The sequence below is a fragment of the Zingiber officinale genome, chromosome 11A (genome assembly GCF_018446385.1).
Source record: "Zingiber officinale cultivar Zhangliang chromosome 11A, Zo_v1.1, whole genome shotgun sequence".
In the NCBI taxonomy this organism is placed as follows: Eukaryota; Viridiplantae; Streptophyta; class Magnoliopsida; order Zingiberales; family Zingiberaceae; genus Zingiber; species Zingiber officinale.
In genome coordinates, this window is record NC_056006.1 from 95,861,408 (window position 1) to 95,879,111 (window position 17,704).

At 38.2% G+C, this 17,704-nt stretch overlaps 1 protein-coding gene across 1 annotated transcript; it reads left to right on the forward strand.

Moving 5' to 3' along the window:
* Window positions 1-5,396: 5,396 nt before the first annotated feature.
* Window positions 5,397-12,131, forward strand: LOC122031640 (terpene synthase 10-like). Its single transcript, XM_042590730.1, has 6 exons — window positions 5,397-5,447; window positions 9,048-9,165; window positions 10,805-11,010; window positions 11,085-11,361; window positions 11,435-11,819; window positions 11,909-12,131. Exons 1-6 carry the CDS (start codon window positions 5,397-5,399, stop codon window positions 12,129-12,131), a joined length of 1,260 nt encoding a protein of 419 aa, XP_042446664.1.
* Window positions 12,132-17,704: the final 5,573 nt, after the last annotated feature.

Here is a 17,704-nt window from a genome sequence, read left to right on the forward strand (position 1 = left end):
GGATCTTATATATGTAAAATCCATTACCCGCATCCATTATCATCTATGAGCTGATAATGGATGTGTACTGTATAATAGGTTGGTCCCCAAAGGATTAAGGTATCTTCTGAGATGTCTCTTCGTTCCTTATTGACGAAGAGGATTCGGTGTCGTCAATCCTAACTCCTCCGGAAGACAAACCTTCTTCTCCTTTTTCTTCTTCTATAGGATTATCGGATCGACGAGCTCTATACGAAGAACAATGACAATTCTACTGCTTTCAGATTCTTCATAATTACAGCTTTCAGATTCTTCATAATTACAATATTTCGTATGTAATTATTATGCTAAGTTTAAGGATGAAACTAGATCCTTATTCTAGATGTTTTTTCTATTTAAGTTCTTATCCGTTCTTAGAATTCATATGGTCAAGAAAAAATCTAATTTTTATCATACTATTAATTGACTGTGATACATATATTATGTGAGACGGATTATTTACATTATAACAAGTTTCCCCATGTTCAGTTGTAATGACATGTATCTTTATATTTCAAACGGTTATTACAATGTTTTAACCGGCGCAAGTAGGCAGAATCGCAGTTGGAATCAGCTAAAGATTGAAACTAGCTATCTCATTGCCTCATGTTCGCTTCTGTAGCTTTGGTCGTATGACTAATGATTCATCCATAAATTCTGCCTCTGGTCGTATAAATGAAGCTTTGCCAAGTTCCACGAGTGAATCTTGATGTTAGAACGGTCATCGGCTGTTAGGTAGAAGAAGCCATTAAGAGAGTAACAGAGAAGCAAGTTCGTAAAACTGAAAGCTACTTCTTTGTCCTTTGGTACTGAAATGGTTAGACAGAAACGGAGTCATGACAGATGAATATGAAATCTCTTATAGAGAAAAATTGTCATATAAGAAAAATTACTAACTTGGAGTTTAACTCTAAGATTTCAAGGAATCAGTCATTGTTTTGAGAATTTATTACTTGAATTTGTTAGAAATCCCTCTCACTTATCTTGTTTGAGCTTTGTTCCAAGAACTCAATTCAGTAAACCTGTAACTGCGGAAATGGTTTAATTGATTAATTAATTAGTAGACTAATTACTCAATTAAATGACTCTTTTTTAATATTGTCTTTTCAGCCGCACGCACGCGCAGCAATCATGCGATCAATTAATCTTTTAATTAATCAAATAATCAGTCAATTGATCTTTTAATTAATTAATTAGATCTCAATGATTAATTAAAATAATTGATTATTTTTTCATTCTTTCATCAAATTTTAAAATTGATTCCAATTTCTTAATTAACCTTTTCATCGCTTAATGATTCCATATTCATATTCATTTTTACCTAGTATAACAGCACTAATATTTTATTTAATCATAATAAATTAAGCTTTCATTATTTAAATAATCTTATGCATTGATTTTTTTATTCACTTAAAAATTGATTTAGATGATTTATTTATATAATAGTCGCTATATCTTGCTATTTACTCAAACTAATTTTTCAATATATATAAACTCTCTACCCTTTTTTGAAATTATCGATTATGTATATCTTGATCGATTGCAATACCATGGCACGTTTTATATTTGATAATATACATTTTGTGTATCCTTTTTCTATGTTCTTTAATTAGAAATTACAATTTCAATGTCCCATTGTAGTTTAGCAGTAAGATATCTAAATTGTTATTTAGATATCCACAATTTGATTCTCAATTATAATAAATTTATAGAATTTTTTTTTAAAATATGACGTGCAATCATGCTCATCTTCTTAGCCACCCATAAGTATTTTTTGATTTATCCAAAAATTTTATAAGATCAGATTAATCATCTCAAACTAATTGTTTATCAAATTTTTTTAATTAGAAACTACAAACGTCCTATTAATAAATCTAAAAAATAAATAAATCATATTAAAATAAAATCTGATTAATTGCTATCGGTAATTCATGCTTCATTTATCAAATAAATTATAATTATAACAATTTTAAAAAAAATGTTAAATGAATAAGGTACGCAAGAAGCCATGCATGCAGCGCAAGAACGGGCAACGGTCAACATAATTTAATGTGACTTCTTAATCAATTCTTTTAGGTGGATCTTTATTTTAATAGCATGTTTGTACAACAATAAAAAAATAAAGTCACAATGAAGACTGGCAAACTAAAGTACAAAAGGCTGGAACGACTTCAAGTTCCATTACCTCAATACGATTGTTTAGTGGGCCATACTGCCATTTGAAAAATATATTTTCAACTTTAATCATTAGAATTTTCAATTATATTTTAGTTGATTTCAATTAATACATATGGTTATTCCTCTATCCGTTAATTTCTGATTTAATTTAATTTAATTTCATTTCATTATATATTTATCCATATCTTTCAAAAGGGTGGCAGTGGCTGAATTGGATAGTTGCGACCTACAATCGGTTGGTTTTCTTGAGGATTCGTTCAGCAAGACCGAAGGAATACAAGTGCCGGTAAGTACATGGTGGGAGAAGTCAGACAACGGCAAGTGATGCAGCGGTCGTAATAGTCGACCTTTCTCCCGAACGACCCTCTATGTTGCCAATCACTGTGACTTCTGAGTCGATCACCTCCGGCGAACCCCTGTAACAGCACAAGAGGCACCGCGCAGAAGAGTCCTCCCGATCTGCAACTTCTGCCCTGCAGACTACAACGCCAACCGTCTCACGACCTTCCTCCAAGCGGGGCAAGACATTCATGCCTCCTCTCGAGCAGGAAGTTGCAACGCTCCACACCTCCATGTCTTTCAATCGGACACCATCGTTGTCCGGGCTGCCGCTGGGGACAATCTGTGCACCACCAGTCGCCTTCATGTCACCTCAATCCTTGTCGATGACCCAAATCTCACGTATCTGACCGGTCCCCACGTCTTGGTCTACGAACTGGGCGACCTCGAAACCCTCTAGCCCATAGCAGCCAAAGGCAAATAACGATGATTATCCATTTGTCGACCGACGAGTGGCGCAGTGCGGACGACGTGATGTCTCGCACCCCTAAGCACCAGATAAGGATCCAAGGACCACTAGCACAAATATGAGCCGATGCTCGGGCCCGTGCAGCGGTCATCTCTCCAGGGGAGTTCGCTAATAGTCACATCCAGATGTCCACTGGGGTATGTATTGATGACTTCACACGTTTTGGTCATATGCATTTGATTTCTCACAAATTTGAAGCATTAGATTGCTTCAATCATTACTTGAATAAAATTGAGCATCAATTAGAACGTAAGGTTAAAAGCTTGTGTACTAACCATGGTGGTAAATATTTGTCTGATCAGTTCAAGATAATGTGTAATGATAAAGGGATTATTGGACAACTAACTATCCTTGAAACTCCATAGCAAAATAAGATTATTGAAAGAAGAAATAGGAATCTTCTTGAAATGGTTAGGTCTATAATGGTACAGGCTAATTTGCCGATCTCCTATTGGGGAGATATATTATTAGTTGCGGCCTATATACTTAACAAAGTACCTTCAAAGTCAATTTCATCTACCCCTTATGAACGTTGGATAGACAGAAAATCATATTTGAGTAATCTAAGACCTTAAAGGTCAACTGTCTATGTTCATGATAAGACACACGAATATCGAAAATTAGGACCCAGAGGTACGAAGTGTATCTTTATAAGGTATTCTAAGACTTCTAAGGGTTATGCCTTCATTGGTAAACAACAAGATGAGATCATCTCTGAAATAGAGTCAAGAGATGCTACTTTTTTTTAAACTGAGTTCCCAACATGAGGGGAAGTTAATAATATAATTCTTTTATATGAGATAGAGGAGGAGGATATTGTTAATTCCTTTATCAATAAATCAGGAGATGCCTGAATCTAGTCAACATAGTGGGAGTAATTTACCACTGAATGAGTCAGTTTTTCAACAGTCTAACCTATGAAAAAGTAATCATCAGATTATTTCTCAGAGAAGGTTTGACATTGAGAATGAGTTATTGATGATTCTCCTAGTTGACGATGAGGAACCACAAATAGTTGAGGAAACTTTGAGAAGCTCAGTAAGAGCAAAATAGAAAATTGCAATGGATAAGGAGATGAAGTCAATAAGAAAGAATTATGTTTGATATTTAATCAATCATCCTCCGAACCGAAGGCTATTGGGAATAAGTGGATTCTTAAAGTAAAGAGGAAAGCAGATGGAATGATTAATCGATACAAAACCTGTTTAGTTGTAAAATGATATACCCAGATAGAGGGTATTGATTTTGAAGAGACATTCTGTAGGATCGAAAAGAATTTAGATATCTCCATAATTATATGATATTGTCCACTTTGGTCCTAGACCCTCATGACTTTGCTCTTGGGCTCTTCCTAAAAGGCCTAATTCCAATGAAAATATCTTTTCTCTTATAAACTTATGAACTTTCCCATGTGTTTTCAATGTGGGACTATGTTTACAACCTTACAACCCCAACACATTCTCCCTAGTTATGAAGTTTGTATTAATACGTGTCATCATAGTTATAATAGTACAATTTGACATAGAATTACCTCAGATGGATGTAAAAATAACTTTCCTTAATGGTAATCTTGACGAAAAAAATCTATATGGTACAACTAGAAGGTCACATTGCTGAAGGCCAAGAAAATAGAGTATGTAGACTTAAGAAGTCTATATATGGGCTAAATCGGGCGTCAAGACAATGAAACATAAGATTTAATGAAGTCATTTTAACTTATGATTTCAAAATGATCAATGAAGATCATTGTGTTTACCTAAGAAAGGAAAAAAGGAAAGTTTATCATTTGATCATTATATGCTGATGATATGTTAATAGTTGGAAGTGACATAAAGTGTATGATAGAAGTCAAATCATGGCTTTCATCACAGTTTGACATAATAGATATGGGAGAAGCTGTGCACATCTTAGAAGTGAAGATCATTAGAGATCGAGCAAAAAGGTTTTTGAGTTTATCTCAAGAAGCTTATATCACTAAGATATTACAACACTTCAATATGTCAAATTACAACATTAAACAGACACCAGTAGTAAGAGGCACTGTTCTGAGTAAAAGTATATATCCCAAGACTCCTGAAGAAATAGCCAAAATGAAGAAAAATTCATATGTCAGTGCTATTGGTAGTTTAATGTACACTATGTTATATACTCATTATGATATAAGCTATACAGTTGGCTTAGTTAGTCATTTCCAGTCAAACCCAGGATCGAGACATTGAAAAATGGTGAAGAGAATATTCAGATATCTCAAAAAGACAGCAGATTATTACCTTTGTCTTCAAGGATCAAATATGAGCCTGAGTGGCTATACAGATGCAAATTGGGCAGGGGACCTTGATGACAGAAAATCCATATCTGACTATACATTCTTGCTGAATGGTGGTGTCATCTCATGAAGCAGCAAGAAGCATGCTTGTGTAGCCTTGTCAACAATGGAAGCTGGGTATGTGTCTTGTGTAGCGACTGTGCAAGAGGTTGTCTGATTAAGAAGGTTCTTGAAACATCTAAAGATTGTTGAGGATAGTAGGAGTCTTGTTACAATGTATTGTAATAGTTAAGTTGCTATAGCTTTTTCTAAAGATTCCAAATATTACAGTAAATGCAAGCATATAGAAATTAAGTATAATTTTATAAAGGATATTGTTGATAAAAAAGATAGTTCTTGAGTACTTCTCTACACGTAATATATTTACCGATCCTTTTACTAATTCATTGACTAAAGAGTAATTTCAAGGACATGCCAATTCTATGGGACTTCAAAGAATGTAACTTATCATAAAGACATTTAGATAAATGAAAATGTCATGATTTATTTAGTGTATATGTCTTTGCTACATTTGAAAAAAAAATCTCGATAAGCATATTGGCAGATTGAGATTGGTTCACTCACATGGACAATCATCTTTATATGTTAAGTATGAATAGAGGTAAGGTCGTTGCTTATGAGACAACTTATGTAACTGTAAATAGTGACATACTCAGAAGTTAAGATCGTCTTGATAATTGTGTCATGATAAGATCATTTATATAATGATTAAAGTAAATGAATCCACTATTTACTAAATCTGCTTAGAGCCATATTCGAATTCATATGTTAAATTCATGATTAGACATTAGGCATATCTAGATCAAAAGTTGTACGATGTTAGGTTTTTGTGAAAAATATGTGTTTTTTTTAAAAGAAAATAACATTGTAGCATGTGATTCATACCACATGTGTTATGACAATAAGAAGGGTAATAGGATAATAGATCTCTGCTTCTCTATTATGTGAGACCCTTGAGATTATAAGTTAATTCCACTCTTACCCTAAGTGACTATTTAGTTGTCTACTTGAAGTTTTGATCAGTGTCTGCTACTTTAACATGTTTCATATTGGCTATAGATGATTTAGTCTATAGAGCATAAATGGGAAAACGACTGATTAAAATAAATAGATTCTAGCTAAAAGAAAGATTAAGATTGATTTACATCTGTGACATTTATCACTTGTACTAATTATATTTTTGCTCAGTACATATAATGTAATTATGAATAATTATATTGATTGGAGATGTTGAACATGCTCTTGGCATAATAGTCATTATGGAGGATTAGATATGCTCATATTGATATAAATAATTTAATATGGGGTAAAGGTAAGTTTTTGATGTTTTTGATTCTTTCTATAGAACAGCTGTGTAAGGTATAATAATTTTTTTAACAATAATTACTAAGTGTGCTTGCTAGCGCACGAACCATTTTCCCTAAAGTATGGTAATGGATGTTCTTATTTAGTCTTTGTGACTAATTAATTTTTCTCTGATTTTTGTGACTTGATCATCATATAGTTTATGTGACCTATTTGGTCTTTATGAATTAATTTTTGGTCTGACCTTTGTGACATGATTATCTTATAATTTATGTGATTGACATGATCTATGTGACCCGATAACTTTTATGGATTGATTTGGACAAGTAGAAGATATTGGGCGTTATAGACGTTGCAAAAGATTTGCAACATTAAATGTTTAGAAGATAATTGGTTCATCTCCCTCAACATTTATTTCAATTAAGAATCATCAAAGCATCGGTTACAAATCAATGCTTTCTTCTTATATATTTATGTAACCAAGAGCAATCGAGAGGTGTGCTAAAAGGCGACGGTGGGCAAAGGAGCAAAGGAGAACATCCCTTCGGGATTTGGTTTGTGATCTAGCGAAGAATTTTTCGATCTGTGATCGCTCTTCCGACAATAAGCAAGAAGAACTTATAGAAATTTGGCTCGTCATCTTCAATATCGTCTCGGAAAATCACTGTAAGTATTTACAATTTCTTTATAGAATTTGTTTCGTGCTTTACAAACTTGCAACAACTAGAGGCAGAATCGCAGTTGGAATCAGCTAAAGATTGAAACTATCTCATTGCCTCATGTTCACTTCTGTAGCTTTGGTCGTATGACTAATGATTCATCCATAAATTCTGCCTCTGGTCGTATAAATGAAGCTTTGCCAAGTTCCACGAGTGAATCTTGATGTTAGAACGGTCATCGGCTGTTAGGTAGAAGAAGCCATTAAGAGAGTAACAGAGAAGCAAGTTCATAAAACTGAAAGCTACTTGTCCTTTGGTACTGAAATGGTTAGACAGAAACGGAGTCATGACAGATGAATATGAAATCTGTTATAGAGAAAAATTGTCATATAAGAAAAATTACTAACTTGGAGTTTAACTCTAAGATTTCCAGGAATCAGTCATTGTTTTGAGAATTTATTACTTTAATTTGTTAGAAATCCCTCTCACTTATCTTGTTTGAGCTTTGTTCCAAGAACTCAATTCAGTAAACCTGTAACTGTGGAAATGGTTTAATTGATTAATTAATTAGTAGACTAATTACTCGATTAAATGACTCTTTTTTTATATTTTCTTTTCAGTCGCACGCACGCGCAGCAATCATGCGATCAATTAATCTTTTAATTAATCAAATAATCAGTCAATTGATATTTTAATTAATTAATTAGATCTCAATGATTAATTAAAATAATTGATTATTTTTTCATTCTTTCATCAAATTTTAAAATTGATTCCAATTTCTTAATTAACCTTTTCATCGCTTAATGATTCCACATTCATATTCATTTTTATGAACTCACCTAGTATAACAGCTACTAATATTTTATTTAATCATAATAAATTAAGCTTTCATTATTTAAATAATCTTATGCATTGATTTTTTATTCACTTAAAAATTGATTTAGATGATTTATTTATAAAATAGTCGTTATATCTTGCTATTTACTAAAACTAATTTTTCAATATAAACTCTCAACCTTTTTCTAAATTACCGATCACATATATCTTGATCGATTGCAATACCATGGCACGGTTTATATTTGATAATATACATTTTATGTATCCTTTTTCAATATTCTTTCATTAGAAATTACAATTACAATACCGATTATGGTGTAACATCTTACTAGGTTATTACTCAAATATTTATGATTCAACTAGCTGAGTTTATTAATTTTTTTAATTAGAAATTACAAACGTCCTATTAATAAATAAAAAAAATAAATTATACTAAAATGAAATCTGATTAATTGCTATCGGTAATTCATGCTTCGTTTATCAAATAAATTTAATGTGACTTCTTAATCAATTCTTTTAGGTGGATATATATTTTAATAGCATGTTTCTACAACAATAAAAAAAATAAAGTCACAATGAAGACTGACAAACTAAAGTACAAACGGCTGGAACGACTTCAAATTCCATTACCTCAATACGATTCTTTAATGGGCCATACCTGCCTTAATTGATTTGAGAAATATATTTTCAACTTTAATCATTAGAATTTTCAATTATTTTTTAGTTGATGTCAATTAATACATACAATATTCCAGAACTCTATCAGTTAAATTCTGATTTAATTTAATTTTTATTTCACTATATTTTTATCCATTGTTCGACAAGTAGGGGTATAGCCAAGATTTAAAATTATTTAAGGTTGATAGTCGGTATTAGTGTTCTAGCAATGATAGTTATGATTGGGTCATGATGACAGAGTGGAGTCGACGTCGACGTCACTAGTGGCAGGAAGAGCAACGATGACAAAACTATCAATGGGGATAACAATGAATGTGATATCGTAGTGGTCAGGGAGGAATGTAGCGACGACAAGGGTGAGGTCAGTGGCTACGACAATATCTCATAGATATAGTACGCTAATATGGAGAAGGTTTATCTTAATTATACTAATCAAAGTCGTGGTTGGACGATTGTGAGTAGGGACAAGGAAGGCAGTGACACCACCTACTCATACGACAAATAGAGCAATACACGTAGGGAGGCGAAGCAGCTAATAAAAAGAAATTTAGATTTAATTAAAATTTTTACCAAACATCCATACACCAGGGAGAAATAAGAATTGAAATAAAATTATGATGAAAATATGGGCTAAAATAAAATGACCATGGACATAAAATAAAATTTCAATTATAAAAATGGATGGAGCTGAAGCCCACCCTAGGCTAAGGGTGGTTCCACCCCTACGATAACCTGCAACGCTCAACGTAATCCAATGTGATTTATTAATTAATTCTTTTAGTGGATAATTTCGTGGGGTTTATTTTTTAAAAATATGTATTAAGTTTTATCCTCGAGCCATAATATAGTAGGAAGATGTTAAGTTGTGACTCAGTATCCACGATTCTATTCTCTAATTGCACTTCTCTCTACTTTAGTTTTATTTGCGTCAAGGAATGGAAAGAAAAGTTGTTATATGTATGAGGTTTGTAAAAATTAAACTCTTGGAGCTTGACAAAGGATTCTTAATTTTCATAAATTAATCCACATATTTTGTTACTTTTTCTAAATTAGAAAGATCATTAGAACTGACATGATTTTGCGTTTCTGTCGTTATTATTATTATTATTATTATTATTATTATTAGTAGGAGGTTATTTGTATTAGTATTGGATTACAGTAGCCATTTATTAAATGAGTTTGGTATGGAAATAAAAGGTGTTGTGCAATAAAAGGTCGATGAACAAAAAAAACCCGCTATCTTTGAAACAAGTTATTTATAAAATTAAGATAATAATTTTTAAAATTTTATTTGCATTGTATCCCGATATCTAAATATTATATAAATATTGAACAGACTCTTTATGAAATTTGATACACAGCTTAATTCAGTATGATAATGTTAGAGATAGACGGAGTAAGAGAGGAATTTGACGTAGTCTTAATGTATATCTGAAGGGTTTGTAATTTATATATATATATAGATGAAACTGAATTCTAGAGTTAAAACTTTACTGGTTTAAACTCATGATAATCAACTTCTAAATTTTAAAATTTTAAACACTAAATATATCTAATATACCCTAAAAAATAAATAAAAAAAAAACTTTTTGCTTGAATCTAGATGCCTAAAGTCAGAGCAATCCAAATGCTGGCGGGTTTTAAAAGGTCTATATATATATATACACCTTTTAAATACTGACCTAATTATTAAAAGGAATATGGAAATTTTATCAGTCAAAGACAAGTGTCGTAGTATCGGATTTTATCTTATTTAAAAAACACCACACATGCTTTTGGTAAAATCTCTTGGAATATGGAAATATGAATAATGCTCGTAATGCCGTAACCACAAAACTACGAGACTTGAACACTGAGCTTATAATGAAGAAACCCTTTCGATTTGCTCTATAAATAACATACCAAATTTAGTAATTTCTATCCCACATTTCACCGTACAAACACACTCACACAAAAGCCATTGAATTAAGATGTCTATCTCCCTTTCTTTCGCAGCTTCGGCGACCTTCGGTTCTCGCGGTGACCTCGGCGGTTTTTCCCGTCCAGCCACCGCCATCAAGCAGTGGCGCTGCCTTCCACGCATCCAATGCCACACGACCGAGCAATCTCAATCTCCGTCGACGACGTTGAGGAGGTCGGGGAATTACCAGCCCAGCATATGGACTCATGAGCGCATTCAATCTCTCACTCTTAGCCACACAGTTAATATTCATTAATATTAATTCTTCTTGTTTTTTTTATAATGTTCTTAATTTGAGTATATAATTGATTGTAGGCGGATGAGGACGACCAGGCTGAGAGAATTAAATTACTCAAGAATCAAACTAGCAAACTGATGGAAGAGAAGAAAGGTCAATTGGAGGAGCAGCTTCAGCTCATCGACCACCTGCAACAGCTCGGAGTGGCTTATCACTTCAAGGATGAGATCAAGGACACTTTGCGAGGGTTTCACGCTTCTTTCGGGGACATAGGCTCCCAGCTCAAGGACAATCTGCACGCCTCAGCGCTGCTCTTTAGGCTTCTCAGAGAAAACGGCTTCTCTGTTTCCGAAGGTGAGCCATGAATATCTACTGCGCGCGTCAATTCCAATAATTAATTAACCTTGTTTGTTAATGATATATTAAGATATATTCAAGAAATTTAAAGACGAGAAAGGCCAGTTCGAAGACCGGCTCCGCAGCCAGGCCCATGGATTACTGAGTTTGTACGAGGCTTCTTACCTTGAAAAAGACGGCGAGGAGTTATTGCATGAGGCCAGGGAGTTCACAACCAAGCACCTCAAGAACCTCTTGGAGGAAGAAAGATCTTTGAAACCTGGTCTGATCAGGGAGCAAGTGGCCCACGCGTTGGAGCTCCCGCTGAACTGGAGATTCCAGCGATTGCACACGAAGTGGTTCATTGGGGCATGGCAAAGGGATCCCGCCATGGATCCTGCTCTGCTTTTGCTGGCCAAGTTGGACTTCAACGCACTGCAGAACATCTACAAGCGAGAACTTAGAGAAGTCTCAAGGTACATGCATATATACATTTATTCATTTATAAATTCATCATTAATTTGTTATTTAATCCTTAGAATGAAAAACTAAAATCAATTATTAGATGGTGGACGGATCTCGGGCTTCCCCAGAAGCTGCCATTTTTCAGAGACAGACTGACCGAGAACTACTTATGGACCGTCGGCTGGGCAATGGAGCCAGATTGCTGGGCTTTCAGGGAGTTGCAAACAAAGACCAATTGCTTCATAACAATGATCGATGACGTTTACGACGTGTATGGAACGCTCGATGAGCTAGAACTATTCACCGATATAATGGAGAGGTAATTAATTAATTAATTAATTAATAACTAATAATTTAATCAATATAATTTCTAGAAATTCAGTTACATTCTTCAATCATATATACTTTCACACTCGTGTCAGATGGGATGTTAACGCAATTGATAAGCTCCCAGAGTACATGAAGATATGTTTTCTAGCCGTCTTCAACACGGTAAATGATGCAGGCTACGAAGTCATGAGAGACAAGGGAGTAGACATAATACCTTACCTCAAGAGGGCGGTACGTGATTCACTAATTAAAAATTAATATACTTATAGCTAGCTAGGTCACTATATATGCATATTATCTTTATTTTTGGTTGATTTTAGTGGGCAGAATTGTGCAAAATATACATGAGGGAAGCCAGATGGTATCACGCAGGGCATACACCGACGCTGGATGAGTATTTAGACGGCGCATGGATATCGATATCAGGCGCTTTGATACTGTCCACAGCTTACTGCATGGGCAAAGATCTCACGAAGGAGGACTTGGATAAGTTCTCCACTTACCCTTCCATCGTGCACCCCTCCTGTATGCTTCTCCGACTCCATGACGATTTTGGAACCTCGACGGTGCTAAAATTCTCCAACGAATTAATTAATTAATTAATATATATATCAAAATTAACTGGCTTTAATATAATTAACCTTGATCGAGTAATTAAGCACTACGTACAGGATGAGCTAGCGAGAGGAGATGTGCAGAAGGCGGTGCAGTGCTGCATGCACGAGAGGAAGGTGCCGGAGGCAGTTGCCCGTGAGCATATCAAGCAAGTGATGGAGGCGAAATGGAGGGAGCTGAACGGGAACAGGGTGGCTACGTCGTCTTTCGAAGAATATTTCCAGAATGTGGCGATCAATGTCCCTCGAGCGGCGCAATTCTTCTATGGAAAAGGAGATGGATATGCGCATTCGGATGGAGAAACCCAGAAACAAGTCATGTCGTTGTTGATCGAACCTGTCCAGCTTTGATTATCTATATGCATGGATCATAAGGGCGTATTTCGAAGTAATCATAATAAACCTAATTATTTTAATCTAATTACGTAGTTGTATTTACAAAGCTTTATTGCTCTGTAAACCTTGTTCTATAAGTTTTATTATTATAAAATTTATATGAAACGATGAACTAGTTCTATCATCAGTTAAAGTATAATTGTCTAAAATATTATCCGTGAAAGATATGAAAAAAGTAATTTACATATTCGGAATGAAAATTTATATAGAGATATGATACGGTGCATGAATGTGGGGTCTGTGAGATGATATGACACGGAGTCAAAGCCACAGAAGGGTCAAAAGTCACGCCAGCATGGAGATCAGAAGTCTAGCCCCCGTGGCTAGTCAGAAGTCACACCAGCCTGGAGGTCAGAAGTCTAGCCCCCGTGGCTAGTCAGAAGTCACACCAGCCTGGAGATCAAAAGTCTAGCCGCCGTGGCAACGCCATTGTGGAGGTCAGGAATCAGAATTACAAGGAGGTCAAGATTCCGGCCCACGTGGCTAAAGTCAAAGCTTCAGTTGATGGACTGGTCAAAGGACAGTATTTACGAGTTGGGTCGGATCTGATCTCAAAGGGAATCGAAAATGGATCTGACCCACAAGGCCAAATTCAATTGAGGATCGGACCCATGAGTCAAGTATAACCAGGGATTGGGTGCGACTAAGGGGCCAACTTATTGATTGGATGGGTATACCGAATAAGACTTTCGATGAAGCGATGCAGGTCAGGGAACCGACCTAGCGTGCAGGTCGGGACGTTCATACCATGGATAACAGTGGACAGATGCAGGTCAGGGAACTGACCCAGCGTGCAGGTCGGAACGCTCATGCCATGGATAAAAACAGACACATGTGGGTCGGTGGACATACCCAGCGTGCAGGTCGGAACGCTTATGCCATGGATAACAGCGGACAGATGTAGGTCAGGGAACCGACCCAGCGTGCAGGTCGGGACGCTCATACCATAGATGATAGTGGACAGACGCAAGTTGGGGAACCGATCCAGCTGCAGGTCGGGACGTTCATACCATGGATAACAGCTGACAGATGCAGGTCAGGGAACCGACTCAACGTGCAGGTCGGAACGCTCATGCCATGGATAAAAACAGACACATGTGGGTCGGCGGACAGACCCAACGTGCAGGTCGGAACGCTCATGCCATGGATAACAGCGGACAGATGCAAGTCAGGGAACCGACCCAGCGTGCGGGTCGGGACGTTCATACCATAGATGATAGTGGACAGACGCAAGTCGGGGAGCCGATCCAGCGTGCAGGTCGGGACGTTCATACCATGGATAACAACGGACAGATGCAGATCGAGAATCAGATCCAGCGTGCAGGTCAGAACGTACATACCTTGAATAGCAATAAGTGGGTGCGGATTGGGAATTAGACCCAACGTGCAGGTCGGAACGTACATGCTCTGGATAGCAATAAGCGGATGCGGGTCGGGAATTTGACCCAGCGTGCAGGTCGGAACATACATGCCTTGGATAGCAATAAACAGATGCGGGTCGGGAATTAGACCCAGCATGCAGGTCGGAACATACATGCCTTAGATAGCAATAAGCAGATGCGGGTCGGGAATCAGCAGGTCGTCGGGATGTACATACTTCGAATGACGCAGACGAAGGTGGGTCAGGAGGCCAGACACTACAGGACAAATAGGCCTGCAAGGAATCGTAACCACCTGTTAGAGAACAATCATCACATGTCAGAGAATATTCTAACGGTGGGAAGCTCATACTCCTCTTGGTTCCTCCGCTAGCCTATAAGAAAAAGTCATGTTTCGACCACCGCCAGACAAAGCCTGACATCCGACATTCCCTGACATTCGCCAGGTTCCAGAAGCCTCAATTACAGTATAAAAAGGGATGCTTTGTCCCTTACGCAGGTACGCTCACTCGTCATTTCTTACCAGTCTTTTACTTTTCGTGCTTTCTCTGTGATTTCCGGGGAAAAAGTACCTGACTTGAGCGTCGGAGGGCCGGACCCGGGGACTTTTCCCCTGGTTTTTGGTCTCTAACGGCCGGTGGACTCGTCTGAGTGTGTGCAGAGTAATAGCGTCATCATCCTGATCGTTTCTCTCCAGAGGACCGCCCGTGAGAACCTTTCCAGGGGGTACCTCGCTGATTCAGCATCTCAACGACTCTCCGTCAACTTTTAGCACAACAAGGCCCGCCTTCATCCGACTCAGCTTCCGGACGAGATCAAATTTGGTGTCGTCTGTGGGAACACAACAACCTGTTCCGGAACGTGACGATGGAGGAGTCTGGCCGCATTCACGTCACTATGACCGCTGGAGAGTACGAGCTCTTCAAGGAGGCCAAAAGGTTGGCAGCCTCTGAGAGACAGGCAACTGTCTCAAGACCATGACAAGCCCCTGCTGAAGCTTCCAAGGAGCCCCTCCCTGTTTCAGATCGGGGTTCCAAAAGAAAGCAGCCTGAGGTATTTCCTCAACATCCTTATCGTGATCCTGGTATAGGATATTATCAGCCAAAGCCCCAAGCACAAAGCCTTAAGAAGGAGCAACCTCAAGCATCTATGGCTGAGAGTTCACAGCCACGGGATTTGAAGAAGGGAAAGGCCCTTGTCATACCTGAGGTGTTCCCCGAAGATCCGGACGAGAAAGTACCTTTCTCGGCCAGGATTCTAAATGAAAGACTGCCAAAGGGTTATAGAGCCCCGTCGATCGGAGAATATGACGGGAGCAAGGATCTGGAAGAGCACTTGCGAAAATTCAAAAACGCAGCCCTGCTGCACCAATATAGCGATGCTGTTAAATGCAGAGTTTTCCTGAATACTTTATCTGGTTCAGCCTTAAAATGGTTCGATGAGTTACCTCAAGGGTCCATCACCTATTTTCTGGACTTCAAAATGACTTTTCTGCGCCGATTTGCTAGCAGTAAGAAATATCAGAAGACAGATCATTGTCTTTTCGCTCTAAAGCAGGGGCCGACTGAGCTCTTGAGAAGTTATATCAACTGCTTTAATCAAGTGGCTCAAGATGCCCCCACTGCCACTTCAGAGATTCTGATGAGTGCCTTTTCCCATGGATTGGGGGAGGGAGAGTTCTTCAGGGATCTCATCAAAAATCTCGCTCGGAATTTTGATGAGATGGTGGAAAAAGTTGCTTCCTACATCAAGGTGGAAGAAGCACAAGCAGCTCGAAGGAAGGCTGAAAGACCACTTCCTTCCACCAACAAGCAAGAAAGAAGAGCGCCTCAACCACCCCCTCAACCTCTACCGCGAGTCCGGGAAGCCAGACTTGCCTTTCATCACGGGCCCAAAGTTCGACCTGCCCCTCGAGTTGCTGCTGTACATATCCCCCGACCAGGGCCGGGGAGTAATCGGTATTGTACCTATCATAGGTCACGTACGCATGATACTAACCGTTGCTTTCAGTTCGCTCGAGACTCCAAGCGGGCTGCCGAGATGGGATTGCCTCCGCCCGAGCTAGCTCCTCAGTTGATCAAAATGATGGAGGAACAAAGAGGGGCAGGACAGGTTGGACAACCTCGCCCTGACCTCACAGGACCTAGCACTCATCAGCCTGGCTGGGGAAAAGAGCCAGAAGGATCACGGGAGGTCGAGAACAGAGGCAATGCAGCTGTCAGAGAGATAGGAATGATCTCTGGGGGGCCGACTGACGGAGATTCAGGGAGGGCATGTAAGTCTCATGTTCGGCGCTTAGAGGTTCATGTCGTCGTATGCAGTAAGGAGCAAGCTGCTGGCCCTGTTATTAGCTTTGAGCCAGCAGACCTGGAGGGCCTGGAGTTGCCTCATGACGATGTGATCATCATCAAAGTCGTCATTGCCAATAACCAAGTGGCTCAGGTTTTTGTTGACACTGGGAGCTCGGTCAACATTTTATTTAGGGCTGCATTTGAAGAGATGCAGATTGATGCTGCTAAACTTCAGCCAGTAGCTACATCTTTATATGGATTCGCAGGTAATGAAGTGAAGCCTATGGGTCAGATTAAGCTGGCTATATCTTTGGGCACCGAGCCACTGGTGCACACAAGGAGGAGCACGTTTATAGTAGTGGACTCCCCTTCTTCTTATAACGTTATCCTAGGGAGGCCCGCCCTGCATGAATTTAGGGCTACTGTCTCGACCTTTCACCAAAAAATCAAGTTTCCTGTGGGTGAGCAGGTCGGGAAAGTTAAAGGAGAACAGAAGGTTTCTCGGCGGTGCTATATTGACATAGTCCGAGTTGAAGCTCGGAAAAATCAAAGGATATAGGATGGAGGTGTTTATGTCGTTCAAGAGGAGCCTCTCCCTATAGCTGAGGAGCCCATCCCTTGGGAAGAAGTACAATTGCACGCTGAGCGACCTGAAAGTCTGACCCGGGTGGCGAGCGACCTTCCTTCTCCCCTCAAAGAAGAATTAATTCAGTGTTTAATCCGCAATCGGGATGTCTTTGCCTGGTCTACTGAGGAACTTCCTGGGGTCAAGCCAGAGGTGGCTAAGCACAAGTTGCATCTATTACCTGACTCCCGGCCCGTGAAGCAAAAGAAAAGAAATTTCTCAGCTGACCAGAATAAAATAATAAGAGCCGAGGTGGATCAG